General features: G+C 34.7%; 1 protein-coding gene and 1 pseudogene across 4 annotated transcripts in view; one reads left to right on the forward strand and one right to left on the reverse strand.

Annotated features, from left to right (window-relative positions):
* Positions 1-14,642, reverse strand: part of CEP57L1 (centrosomal protein 57 like 1) — a 78,068-nt gene that overhangs the window by 2,274 nt on the left and 61,152 nt on the right. For all 4 annotated transcript variants that reach the window (XM_041753836.1, XM_041753847.1, XM_041753854.1 and 1 more), the window contains 6 exons: positions 10,128-10,244; positions 6,405-6,482; positions 5,374-5,460; positions 1,596-1,673; positions 1,244-1,479; positions 61-214 (listed from right to left, as the gene is read on the reverse strand). In XM_041753836.1, coding sequence (XP_041609770.1) covers positions 61-214; positions 1,244-1,479; positions 1,596-1,673; positions 5,374-5,460; positions 6,405-6,482; positions 10,128-10,244 — 750 coding nt within the window. The remainder of the gene's footprint in view (positions 1-60; positions 215-1,243; positions 1,480-1,595; positions 1,674-5,373; positions 5,461-6,404; positions 6,483-10,127; positions 10,245-14,642) is intronic.
* On the forward strand, positions 3,642-3,998 carry LOC121490165 (annotated as a pseudogene).

The raw sequence follows: 14,642 nt of genomic DNA on the forward strand, positions 1-14,642 counted from the left end.
ATAACACTGACTACAGATATATTATCTTTTTATTAAAATCTTTTACTAAAGCCTTCTTACATTTTCTTGATGCTTTATCAGTTTGGAAATCTGTTCTCCTTTAACTTCCATTTTCTTGACTAAATGTTCTAGTTCACATTCTAGGTCTTCACAGACTGAATGACTTTCAGTTTCCTTCATTTGATTCAGTAGATTCAGTAGTTCCTCGTGCTTCCTATGAAAGAAAAGCAAGTATCAACTCTGATATGGCTTATACCATATGCCTTTGATATAATTAAACAATATTCTGTTCAATCATAAGTTTTTGTCAGTTAAATATTAATTTTCAAAGATAGTCTCTTTATGTAGAGTTATCTAGTTAAATCTATGGTAACTATAAAAGGCTCTTATGATTTGGGGTTAGATAAATTTAGAAATATCTTAGACTTAGGGTCTTTTTTTTAGACTTAGGGTCTTAAAGAACTTTAAAGTCTAAATTTTCGATGTTCATAGCTAAACGTAATAAAATATTCTGATGTCCTTAGCTAAAAGCATTAAAGGACTCTCTTTAGTTCCAACTTTGGAATTCTTAATATAGTGTGTTTGGGAAGAACGGCAGCTATAGAAATATTTGCCTGAGAAGTCTCTAGATTTGGTGATAGTCCACAGAAAGGAATACTGTCAAGAGAACCAGTTATACCTTCTACAGAGGTCTTAGTTCAACTAGTTGGCTACCCAAATCTCATATTTTCAGGAATTTTTATTGAATATATATTTAAACTTGGGGCTTAAAATATGTATACCACTCAGAATCTTATTTACTATGGATGCTTTAAGACTTATCATTCAGATCAGTCAGAGTTGAAAACAAGGAATTGCTTTCCTACTTGTCTAATGAAATTTCACTTAATTAAAAGGATTATAAAAAAACAAAAGGAGAATCTTGCTTTTAAAAGCATTTGTGAGTTATAATTTAAAGTCACCAGACCGTATTTGTTAGAGTAATAGTAGTATTTGCCTATCAGTTCAGATCTTGGGAACACAGAAACTCCTTAGATCAAAAAAGTAGTAATTACATATTTAACTTAAAAAGTTAAATACTAACAATAAATACAATGAAAAATTAGTGTCAACTCTGAAGATGAAAATAAATCCAAATCTAAGCAAGGCCTTTAAGAATTCATAAGTGGCATTGTTCTTAAGACAGAGAAGAGAAAAGATACTATATGGCTTGCTACTTCTGAAAAACAATAAAAATACTTACATATTCATTTGGTCCAGCTCATCCTGCATTGCCATCAAAAGTTCAGACAAATTGTCACCAATAGAAATGGAATGTTTTGAGTCAGAAGGTTCAGCTTTAGCCTGGGAAGTTGTTCTAGTAGGCTTGTAGAGACATCGAGGCTCAGTAAGTTTCTGATGGGTATGTGGCCCATAATGTTGTGTTACTTGCAGGAGGTTTTGCATACTTGTATTCACAGAATGGCTGGCACTGGAATACTTTAGGGGAAAAGAAATAGCTAGGAACAATTTCAAATGACTCATGGCATTTAAATAGCACTTACAACAAAGCAGGAGTGTGTCTGAACAAGTATCTTCATTTTCCCCCCCCTCACCTTTTTAGCCACAATTGGCAGTGATCCAGACTTTGAATAAATTTGCTGAGGTGGTCCTTCCTTTAAACATCTAGTTTTCTAAATATTGACAAAGGAAAAAAGTAAACAAAAAATTGTTTAAAAGACATTTATGATATGAAGAAGTCTCAAAACTCAACAGTAAACATTCTAATAGAAAATAAGCAAAAATATGGATAGACATTTCACTGACGAGGTCATATGGATGGCAATAAACACACAGAAAGATCTGCAAGATCATTAGCCATTAGGAAAATTCAAGTTACAATGATATAGCACTATACAGCTATCAGAATGACCAAAATAAAGAATAGTGACCACACCAAATGTTGGCAAAGATGTGGAAAAGCCAGATTGCTTATGTATTATTTGTAGGAATACAAAATTATATAGCAACTTTGGAGAATAACTTGAAAGTTTCTTTTTTTTTTTTTTAATTTTATTTATGATAGTCACACACAGAGAGAGAGAGGCAGAGACACAGGCAGAGGGAGAAGCAGGCTCCATGCACTGGGAGCCCGACGTGGGATTCGATCCTGGGTCTCCAGGATCGCGCCCTGGGCCAAAGGCAGGCGCTAAACCCCTGCGCCACCCAGGGATCCCCAACTTGAAAGTTTCTTACACACAACTGACGAATTATTGAACACTACATCTGAAACTAATGATGTACTATGTATTGGCTAACTGAATTTAAATAAAAGAAATTTTTTAAAAAATAAGGTTTCTTGCAAAACTAAACATGTACTTATCATATGATCCAGCAATTACACTCCTGGACATTTATTCCAGAAAAATGAAAACCGATGTTTATGCAAAAACCTATACATAAGTGTTCATGACAGCTTTATTTGTAATAGTTAAAAAGTGCAAACAATCCAAATGTCCTTCAATAGGATCCAGTAAATATCAATACATTCTTTTTATTTCTGTGTAGTATTTCACATTATGGATATACTACAGTTTAATCACTGATAGCAAAGCCATCTGGACCAAATAAGTACATAAGTATTTTAATTTTTTTTTAAAGATTTTTATTTATTTATTTATGAGAGACACAGAGAGAGAGAGAGGCAGAGACACAGGCAGAGGGAGAAGCAGGCTCCATGCAGGGAGCCCGATGTGGGACTCGATCCCGGGCCTCCAGGATCACACCCCGAGCTGAAGGTGGCGCCAAACCGCTGAGCCACTGGGACTGCCCAGTATTTTCATTTTTTATTAGAAGAAGTAGCAAGATATACAGGTATCTTTTTTCTTCTCTGTCTTAAGAACAATGCCACTTATGAATTCTTAAAGGCCTTGCTTAGATTTGGATTTATTTTGATCTTCAGAGTTGTCATTGATTTTTCATTGTATTTATTGATAGTATTTAACTTTTCTTTTCTTTTTTTTTTTAAAGATTTTATTTATTTATTCATGAGAGACCAGAGAGAGAGAGAGGCAGAGACACAGGCAGAGGGAGAAGCAGGCTCCATGCAGGGAACCTGATGTGGGACTGATCTTGGGTCTCCAGGATCACACCCTGGGCTGAAGGCAGGCACTAAACCGCTGAGCCACCCGGGCTGCCCAGTATTTAACTTTTCAAATTAAATAGTAATTACTACTTTTTTGATCTAAGGAGTTTCTGTGTTCCCAAAATCTGAACTGACAGACAAATGCTACTGTCATTCTAACAAATACAGTCTGGTGACCTTAAATTACATAAAATTGCTTCTAGGACCTATTGTGTTGTTATCATATGTTGTGTCATTTAGTAGCTCTTTTATAAAGTATTACAGAATTTATTTCTATGAGTTTAGTTCTAGGGGCAGCTTGAAGGAGGTCCTGATCCCTCTGTGCCTGTGTCTGGCAGAGCTAGTGTGAGACGAAGAGACAATCCTTTCTTGTGCTTGGATAATCAAGTTTTGGCTCATCCTTTGGGCACATACTGAGGTGAGGAGCCAGATAAAAAGCACAGGTTGTGGCACTGAAATGGATTAATAAGGAACTTAGTGATTTGGCCCATGACCCTCTAGCACATGTTCTCCAAGTCCCGTTGGGGATTATATGTTTCATTAGCAAGTGACAATTATGGAACCTAATGATATCAAAGTGGTGTATTCTTTTTGACAATTCATTTTCCTACAGTCTACTCTTTCAAACCAACTAAGGTTACATTTAAAAGAAGAATTTATCAGCCAAATATTAATAGTAATGTAGCATTTGTCTCAATATTCTAAGATCATGATCTCCTGCTTTAACTATTTCTAAAATTCTTTTATCCATTTTTTCACTGTTATGTGATCCTCTAGTGCCAAAGGTTACATGGGTCTATGAAATAGACAGAGATAAGTGTAATAGAGTATCTTGGGAATGGACTCAGAAGTATGTCACATGATGCTACTATAAAGTCAGAATTACCTGCATTATAGCTGGAATAAAATTTAAATTACCATTCCTTCCTTTTTTGATTTTCTTATCCAGCTGCTAGCTGCTCCCTTATCAGGCTTCATATTTTTAGATTTTATTTTTTGTTTATTTTCCTCCATTCATTTACATGCTTATCTGACAAAGACAAGTTCTTCCAGCTTTGGACAATAACTGCTTTTAGAAACTAAAAAGTATTTATAAAAGAAAAGTTGCCTAAGATTCAGAATTTTTTAAAAAGAATGTATTTATTTATTTATATTTTATTTTATTTCTTTTGAGGGAGACAGGGAGAGAATGTCAAGCAAACTGCATTGAGCATTGAACGTGACGCAGGGCTCAATTCCATGACCCTGAGATCATGACCTGAGGTGAAATGGAGTCCGATGCTCAACCAACTGAGCCACCCAGGCACCCCCAAGATTCAGAATTTTTTAAAAAATGGAGCATGTGTATTATGTGGCCAGTGTCTTTACTCTAACTTGGCCATGAAACCAAAACCATTCCTCACTGTTCCAACATGCCGAAGAAATCATCTGAGGGGAAGGGAGATGGATGCTCAGTTGTCACATCAAAGGAAGTAACATTATTCAAGTACCCATTCTTTTTTAAGCTTTCCACTGAGAGAGATCTGAAGTTACATGATATACTTTATGCTCATGACTGATATGACTGGAAAATTGGTATTAATTTATAGCATCAGCAGAACAGAAACTATGATGTATTTTATACATGTTAATAAAGGAATGATATATTCTTATTCTACACAGACTGGAAACTGGAAGTCAAATACCCTCTGCATTCCAAAACAGGGTCTCAAATATTTTTAATTTTCATTTAAATTTATATTGTTAGGCGGCTTGGAGCTATTAGTTAATCTACCAATACACTGTTTAATTAGCACTGAATAAATGATGCAAGTTGTCAGTGGACAAGTGATCAACTAATAGCTCTCCTGATAACTTATTTATTTTTCTTGCAATAAAATTGCATAAATAGCAAAAAAGAGTTTGGTACTAGTAAAATGTCTATATTTCTAGAAAAATTGGAATGCTTATTGTTATTTCACAAATATACTGACTGTCATATAGTCCCTTTTGTTTTGGTTGTCAAGTAAAATCAAAACTAGATTTTGTGCTCAACTGCTGATACTTTATTTAACCTAGGTTTTATGGAATTTTCTAACCTCAAACCTAAAACCATCATCACTCAACTTAGGTTTTTTTCTGTATTTTATAGCATTATTGCATGCTTTTTATTATAAATATCTTCAAATTCTTTTTGGAAATGGATAGACATAAATATTAAAAGAGTAAAGAAATAAGCATTAGTAAATAAGAATAAAGTTTCTGCATACCTTCAAAGATTTCTTCTTCTCCCTGGAGCTTTTTGGATTTGCTACTGAAGACATTAAAATTCTATTGATTTCAAGTCCAGTTTGAAGCTATAATATTAAAGACAAAGCTTTATACAACTAATTTTTTTTAGACAAATAATTTTTAACAAGCTACTTCAAAAACAATATAATAAGAAATTAGGTCTCAGTTTATGAAGACAAAAGTGCTTGGGACACCTGAGTGGCTCAGTCAGTTGAATGTCCAGCTCAGGTCATGATTTCAGGGTTGTAAGCCTGAGCCCTGTGTCAGGCTCTGTGCTCAGCACTGAGTCTGCTCGAGATTTGCCTCTCCCTCTCCCTCCCCAAACTCATGCTCTCTCTTTCTCTCTCTAAAATAACAAAAATCAAAAATAAAATAAAATAAATAAAATAAAATAAAATAACAAAAATCTCTTTTTAAGAAGTGCTTCTTAAGGAAGAAAAGAAAACCCCAAATACTATTTTTGTATGTGAAATCTACTAAGTCTGTTGGTAATTGCAACCATTTTGTTTATGAGAATGCATTATTTAATACATATATATCAATCAAGCTGAAAACAATCTATATCAGGAATTATTTCATATATATATGTCAGAATTTCAAAAGACTACAAGATCTCTCTTGGCAGTGCATCCAAGTATATAAATATACTGACTGACTTATTGAGAATCTTATTTTTTTTAAAATTTTTATTTATTTATGATAGGCACACAGTGAGAGAGAGAGAGAGAGGCAGAGACACAGGCAGAGGGAGAAGCAGGCTCCATGCACCGGGAGCCTGATGTGGGATTCGATCCCAGGTCTCCAGGATCGCGCCCTGGGCCAAAGGCAGGTGCTAAACCGCTGCGCCACCCAGGGATCCCGGGAATCTTATTATCATAGTAAAAGGAGACAAAACTAACAAGCTAGGAAGCAGAAATTATAGTCTAAAATATAGGCTGCAGATAATGAAAACAAAGTATAATAAAACATATGTGGTTTATTGTGACAAATGACATAATTCTCTATTTACTTCAGATGCTTTGTCTTGAAATAGCTTACGCTGATGTTCTTCTTCCTTAAGTTTTTCCTCTAAATGTTTAATCTTGTCCTGCAAAAGAATGAAAAAAACTGGGATTATTTTTATTTTATTATTTTTTTAATAATAAATTTATTTTTTATTGGTGTTCAATTTACCAACATACAGAATAACACCCAGTGCTCATCCCGTCAAGTGCCCCCCTCAGTGCCCGCCACCCAGTCACCCCCACCCCCTGCCCTCCTCCCCTTCTACCACCCCTAGTTCGTTTCCCAGAGTTAGGAGTCTTCCAAGTTCTGTCTCCCTTTCTGATATTTCCTACCCATTTCTTCTCCCTTCCCCTCTATTCCCTTTCACTATTATTTATATTCCCCAAATGAATGAGACCATATAATAAAACTGGGATTATTATATAAAAACTAGAGCCAAATAGCCTTTATTCTTTTTCCAAATAGTCTTTGGAGTCTTGATTCTTAATAGTTCAGTAAATTAAAGCAGAAAGTAAGAAAAAGAAATAGCAAAGATGCTATGATTTTTCTTGGTTTTCTTCCTATGCTTCTTTTCTTGCTATTACATATAAGAAAAATAAAGGGAAAGCAAAGACTGTATCTGCAAACACATTATTAACTTCTAGCAACAAAATTGTAATGATGAAATTTTGGGGGGTACTAAAGGTCTAGAAAGTCAAATGATCATAGTCTTGGGTCTCAATGTTTCATTCAAAACATAGAAAAATCTTGGGGATCCCTGGGTGGCTCAGCAGTTCAGTGTCTGCTTTTGGCCCAGGGTGTGATCCTGGAGTCCTGGGATTGAGTCCTGGGTCAGGCTCCCGACATGGAGCCTGCTTCTCTCTCTGCATGTGTCTCTGCCTCTCTCTCTCCCTCTCTCTCTCATGAATACATAAATAAATAAATAAATAAATAAATAAATAAATAAATCTTTAAAAAACAAAACAAAACATAGACAAATCTCAACAAATGTCTACTGTGTGCATATTACTAAGAGTGTAGTTGTTGGAGGAGGGAAGGATAGGTAGACATATTAGAAATATAAGATATGGACTACAGCAAAATAAAAAGCTTCTGCAAAGCAAAGGAAACAGTCAATAAAACTAGAAGTCAGACTACAGAATAGAAGATATTTGGAAATGACATATCTGATAATGAGTTAGTACCCAAAATATATAAAGAACTTACGAAACCCAACACTCCAAAAATGAATAATCCAGTTTAAAAATGGATAGAAGACATAAATAAATATTTTTCCAAAGAAGACATCCTGATGGCCAAAAGACACATGAAAAGATCCTCAACATCACTGATCATCAGGGATATACAAATCAAAACTACCATTCGATATCACCTCACACCTGTCAAAATGGCTCAAATCAACAACATAAGAAACAACAGGTGTTAGTGAGGATGTGGAGAAAGGGGAACCCTTGTGCACTGCTGGTGGGAATGCAAACTGGTGCAGCCACTGTGGAAATGAGTATGGAGGTTCCTCAAAAAATTAAAAATAGAACTACCCTATGATCCATCCCGCAATCACACTACTAGGTATTTACCCAAAGGATACAAAAACAATAATTCAGAAGGATACATACACCTTGACTTTTTTTTTTTTAATTTAAATTCAATTTGTCAACATATAGTATAACACCCAGTGCTCATCCCATCAAGTGCCTCCTTAGTGCCCGTCACCCAGTCAGGCCATCTCCCCATCCACCTCCCCTTCCTCAACCTTTTGTTTCTCAGAGTAAGGAGTCTGTCATGGTTTGTCTTCCTCTCTAATGTTTCCCCACTCAGTTTCCTTCCTTTCCCTTATAGTCCCTTTCACTATTTCTTATATTCTATATATGAGTGAAACCATATGATGACGGTCCTCCAACTGACTTATTTCACTCAGCATAATACCCTCCAGTTCTATCCACATCAAAGCAAATGGTGGGTATTCATTCTTTCTGATGGCTAATACTCCATTGTATATATATTCCACATCTTTATCCATGCACCTTGACATTTATAGCAGCATTATCTACAATAGCCAAATTATGGAAACAACTCAAGTATCCATCAGCTGATGAATGGATAAAGAAGAGATGTGTGTGTGTGTGTGTATGTATGTGTATTTATATATATTTATATGGACTATTACTTGGCCATAAAAAAGAATGAAATCTTGCCACTTGCAACAACATGGATGGAATAAGAAAGTTTTAAATACCAAAGGACAAATATACTAGGAGAGAAGATAACTGAGAAAAGGTGGCAATGAATTTTCGCAACACAGAAAAGTAGATGGGTGACTTCCAACCTTACTTTGCAAGGCAGAAAGAGCTGAAATTTCACTAGAGAGTATAATGCTAAGTAAAACAAGTCAGTCAGAGAAAGGTAAATACCATTATGGTTTCACTCATATATGGAATTTAAGAGACAAAGAGCAAAGGGAAAAAAAGAGAGAAAGACAAATCAAGAAACAGACTCTTAACTGTAGAGAACAAACTGATGGTTACCAGAGGGAGGTGGGGGCTATTCAATAGGTATTGGGAATTAAGGAGTACTTTTGCTGTGATGAGTACTAGGTGATGCATGGAACTGTTGAATCACTATATTGTACACCTGAAACTAATATTACACTGTATGTTTACTAGTTAGAATTTATTTATTTTTTAAAAAGATTTATTTTAGAGAGAGTGCAGGAGTGGGAGGAGGGGTAGAGAGACAGAGAGAAAGAATTCCAAGCAGACTTCCCACTTAGTGCCAAGATTAGTACAGAGCTTGATAGCACGGCCATGAGATCACGACTTGAGCTGAAACCAAGAGCTGGATGCTCAACTGACTGACCCTGGAGCCCCCTCTAACTGGAATTTAAATAAAAACTTAAAAAAAGAAGAAGAATTTTGTGACAAGATATGGTGATGAATATTAACCAGACTTAACTGTGGTGATCATTTTGTAAAATATACAAATATCAGAAAATACAAATATCAAATCATTATGTTGTACACCTGAAACTAATATAACATTTTGTGTCGATTTTATCTCAATTTTTAAAAATATGGAAAAAAAAAAAGAAACATAAGATCTGTTCCTTGTTAAGAGCTTATATTGTACTTAAGGAAACAGTTAACATACATGAAACAACAAAATAATATAATAAAAAACAATAATACAATTTGACTCAGAACATGTATATACTTATACATGTAAGTATTTCATCTTCTATCCTGGTATGGCTCAGAACATGAGGACAGCACTATACAAAGGAAGAGCTCCCCCCCCCAGTGTTGGAGAACTCAAGGAAGGCTTCACATAGGAAGCAGGACCTGCAGAAAGTCCTATGAGATGGATAAAATTTGGGTGGCAAAAAAAAGAGAGCATTTCAGGATGGGATCAAGGATAGACTTAACTGTAAGTGGTGAAAGACAATCTTTTGGATATCCTTTAGGCAAATTATCTGACAAATGAAAATGTTCTGTCATTTTAGAAGGAGCCAACATTACCATTTTACATCAAAGGCAAGCTCATTCATGCCACGACAGAGTACATTAGCTTTTTATCTCCATGGGCAGAAATTCATATCTGGATTACTAAGGGCTGTTAAAAAAGTTTTACAAATCAGATTTACTGTATATTCACATATAGGGCCAATAATGCTTAACACTAAAGATTTATTCCTGGTATCATCACTTCAAAGAAATAAGTGAAACCTTACCTCAGCAGTTTTCTGAGTTGTTGTAAGCTTAAAACATTCTTTTTCTAAGACATCAAGCTTTTCAAGTTTTGCTTGCAGCTTCATATGATCTTGTTCTTTTTCCCTTTGAAGCTGGGCCTGGAAAGGATAAAAACAAAATCCGAATTTGGCAAGTGATGCCAACGGCTCAAGAACAATACAGTTTCTGAGAATTAAAGCATAATAAATCTGTCATAAGAAACACGTATATACATGTATATACTTTAGGTGCTTATGAGTAAAAAACAAGAAAATCAAATACTTTTAAAGAACACAATATACAACATACATACATACATACATATATACATACATACACAAACAATGTACAAAAAGATGAGCTATATTAGCATAAATGGAATAAATTCTTCGATGCATGTTTATATAACATTTCTACTAAGGAAAACATCATCCGTGAAACCTGTATTAAATAAACTGTTACCTGTATGGTGACTGAAACCACACTTTATCTTATCCTCTAAATATGTTAAATATAACATTCAAAAGCAGCTATCAGAGGAATAAAGCATATAGAGAAACTGGAGAATAGGAAAGCTATACATATATTTTCACATCTATACACTGTTTTGTAATGGTATTTATCACCACACTAATGCAATGTAGTTAATAATAGGGACAACTGTGAGGGAGCAGGAGGTATATGAGAACTCTCTTTACTATCTGCTCAATTTTAAGCTTAATACTGCTCTAAATGAATAAAGTCTATTAAAAAACAAAAAACTGAAGCAATCAGTAAACAGTCTTGGTGACCTGTGGTCTTACATTCAAATGGTGTTACAGAAGGAGAGAAGAGGGAGGTCAGCTAAGAATAATTATTTGAAGGATAATGGCTAAAAAAGTACCAAATTTGACAAAAAATATTAACTGACAGATTCAATATTAATAATAATAAATTAAAAAACCCAAACAGAATACATACAAAGATAACCACATTTAGGCACATCATTTTTTTTTCCCATTTGTTTTTACTGAAGTTCCATTTGCCAACATATAGTATAACACCCAGTGCTCATCCCATCAAGTGCCTCCACAGTGGCCATCACCCAGTCAGGCTATCCCCCCACCCACCTCCCCTTCTTCAACCCTTTGTTTCTGAGAGTTAGGAGTCTCTCATGGTTTGTCTTCCTCTCTAATTTTTCCCACTCAGCTCCCCTGCTTTCCCTTATAATCCCTTTCACTATTTCTTATATTCCCTGTATGAGTGAAACCATATGATGACTGTCCTCCAATTGACTTACTTCACTCAGCATCATACCCTCCAGTTCCATCCACGTCAAAGGAAATGATGGGTATTCGTCCTTTCTGATCCTTTCTGATGGCTGAGGAATATTCCATTGTATATACAGACCACATCTTTTTCTTTTCTTTCTTTCTTTTTTTTTTTTTTACCACATCTTCTTTATCCATTCATCTGTCAAAGGACATCCTGGCTCCTTCCACCATTTGGCTATTTGGACCTTGCTGCTATGAACACTGGGGTGCAGGTGTACCAGTGCTTCACTACATCTGTATCTTTGGGATAAATACCCAGTAGTGCAATTGCTGGATTGTAGCATAGCTCTATTTTTAACTTTTTGAGGAACCTCCACATGGTTTTCCTGAGTGACTGTACCATTTTGCATTCCCACCAACAGTGGAAGAGGGTTCCCCCTTCTCCACATCCTCTCCAACATTTGTTGTTTACTGGCTTGTTAATTTTCACCATTCTCACTGATGTCAGGGGGTATCTCATTGTGGTTCTGATTTGTATTTCCCTGATGGCCAGTGATGTGGAGCATTTTCTCATGTGGTTTTTTGGCCATGTGTAGGTCTTCTTTGGAGAACTGTCTGTTCATATCTTCTGCCCATTTCATGATTGGATTTTTGGTTTCTTGGATGTTGAGTTTATAAATTCTTTATAGATTTTGGATACCAGCCCTTTATCTGTCATTTGCAAGTATCTTCTCCCATTCTGTAGGTTGTCTTTTAGTTTTGTTGACTGTTTCTTTTGCTGTGCAGAAACTTTTTATCCTGATTAAATCCCAATAGTTCATTTTTGCTTTTGTTTCCTTTGTCTTCATAGATGTATCCTGCAAGAAGTAACTGTGGCCAAGTTCAAAAAGGTTGTTGCCTGTGTTCTCCTCTAGCAAAAGGATTCTTGCTAGAATCCTTTGTGATGGATTCTTGTCTCACATTTAGATCTTTCAACCATTTTGAGTTTATCTTTGTGTATGATGTATGAATAGACTGTCCTTCTTCCAGTGGATATTCTTTCCTGCTTTGTCGAATATTAGTTGACCATAGAGTTGAGTGCCTATTTCTGGGTTCTCTATTCTGTTCCATTGATCTATGTGTCTGTTTTGTGCCAGTACCATACTGTCTTGATGAACATAGCTTTGTAGTACAGCTTGAAATCCGGCATTGTGATGCCCCCAGCATTGGTTTTCTTTTTCAATATTCCCCTGGCTATTCGGGGTCTTTTCTGACTCCATACAAATCTCAAGATACTTGTTCCAACTCTGTGAAGAAAGTCCATGGTATTTTGATAGGGATTGCACTGAACATGTAAATTGCCCTGGGTAGCATAGATATTTTTGCAATATTTATTCTTCCAATCCATGAGCATGGAATGTTTTTCCACCTCTTTGTGTCTTCCTCAATTTCTTTCATAAGTGTTCTGTAGTTTTTAGGGTATAGATCCTTTACCTCTTTGGTTAGGTTTATTCCTAAGTATTTGATGGTTTGGGGTGCAATTTTAAATGGGATGGATTCCTTAATTTCTCCCTCTTCAGTCTCATTGTTAGTGTATAGAAATGCCACTGATTTCTGTGCATTGATTTTTGTATCCTGCCACATTGCTGTATGAGTTCTAGCAATGTTGAGGTGGAGTCTTTTGGGTTTTCTATATACAGTATCATGTCATCTAGGCATATCATTATCAAATTGTTGAAAACCAGTGATAAAGGGAAAACTTTAAAAGCAGCCTGAGAAAAGCAGCCTGAGAAATGATGATACATTATACACAGAAGAATGAAGATAAGAATTCTCATTAGAAACCATGAAATCCAGAAGACAACTTTGACTGTATCTTTAATGTGCTGAGAGAAAAAAAAAAAGCTGTCAACTAGAATTTTATATGCAGTGAAAAATCCTTCATCAATAATGGTGAAATACAGACTTTTCCAGAAAAATGTAGGCTAAGAGAATTCCCAGCATACTTGTAAAGGAAGTACTTGGTCTGGAGGAAATGACACCAGACATAAAATCAAACATACACAAAATAATAAAAACATAGGAAATGGTAAAAACATTAATAGATACATATTTCATTTTGTTTAAGTTTTCTTCAAAGAATAATTAACCCTCTAAAGCAGAATAGCGATGTATTGTGAGTTTTATAACAAACATAAATAAAATGTATGAAAGCTGTAGAGCAAAGGGGGACAAGTAGAAGCATACTTAGTAAGGATTGCAAATTATATTGAAATATCTTAATACTAATTCGTGGCAGACTATGGTAAGTTAAGAATACATATTCTATGCTGTACAGCAGCTACTAAAAAGAAGGAGGAGGAGAGAAGTATCAGAGGATGAGGAGAATTCAATAAAATTTAAAAGGAAATCACCAGAGAAGTTAGAAAATATTTTTAGCTGAATGATAATGAAAATACAAAATATCAAAATCTGTGGGATGCAGGTAAAATAGTTTAGAGGGAACTTGATAGCTTTCATTATAAAATACAACATTTAAATGAAAGAATAAAAGTTTTAAAATCAATCATCTAAGCTTCCAACATACAAAGCTAGGGGGAGAAAAGGAAAGAAACAGGAAAGAAATAATAAAGTGGAAATCAATTAAGTAGGAAATAACAAAAAAAATTAAAAACAAAAATACTGCTTTTTTGAAAAAAAAAAACAATAAAAAATTGATAAAAGTGATAGGTAAACTGATAATTTTAAAAAGGAAAATATAAATTAGCAATATCAGAAACAAAAGAAGGGACATCTTGAAAGGCACAAAAAGAAACAGAAAATTCAAGTAGTCCCATACCTGTTAAATAAATCGAATTCATAATTTAAAAAGTCTACAAAGAAAACTACAGTCCCAGATAGCTTCTGTCAAATTTGAATTCTATCACATATTTAAGGAAGAAATAATGCTAATCTTAAACAAGATCTTTCAGAAAACAGAAGAAGGAATTGTTCCCAACTAATTTTATGGAAAACAAATAAACAAATCATGGCATATCTTTATAATAAAATTCTATACAGCAATAAAAACAACAACAAAAAAACTATTGATACATACAACAACATGGATTAACCTAAAAGACTTTATGCTAAACAAGAGAGTACATTTTCTATTATCCTATTATATAAAATTCCAGGACAAACAAAACCTCTAAGGTAAAATAAATCAGAATAGTAGCTGCCTTGTTGGGAGGTGAGGAGAAAACAGAAAATGTCCTGACAGAGATATGAGAAAATTTCTGTTAT

The sequence above is a fragment of the Vulpes lagopus genome, chromosome 1 (assembly GCF_018345385.1).
Source record: "Vulpes lagopus strain Blue_001 chromosome 1, ASM1834538v1, whole genome shotgun sequence".
Lineage (NCBI taxonomy): Eukaryota > Metazoa > Chordata > Mammalia > Carnivora > Canidae > Vulpes > Vulpes lagopus.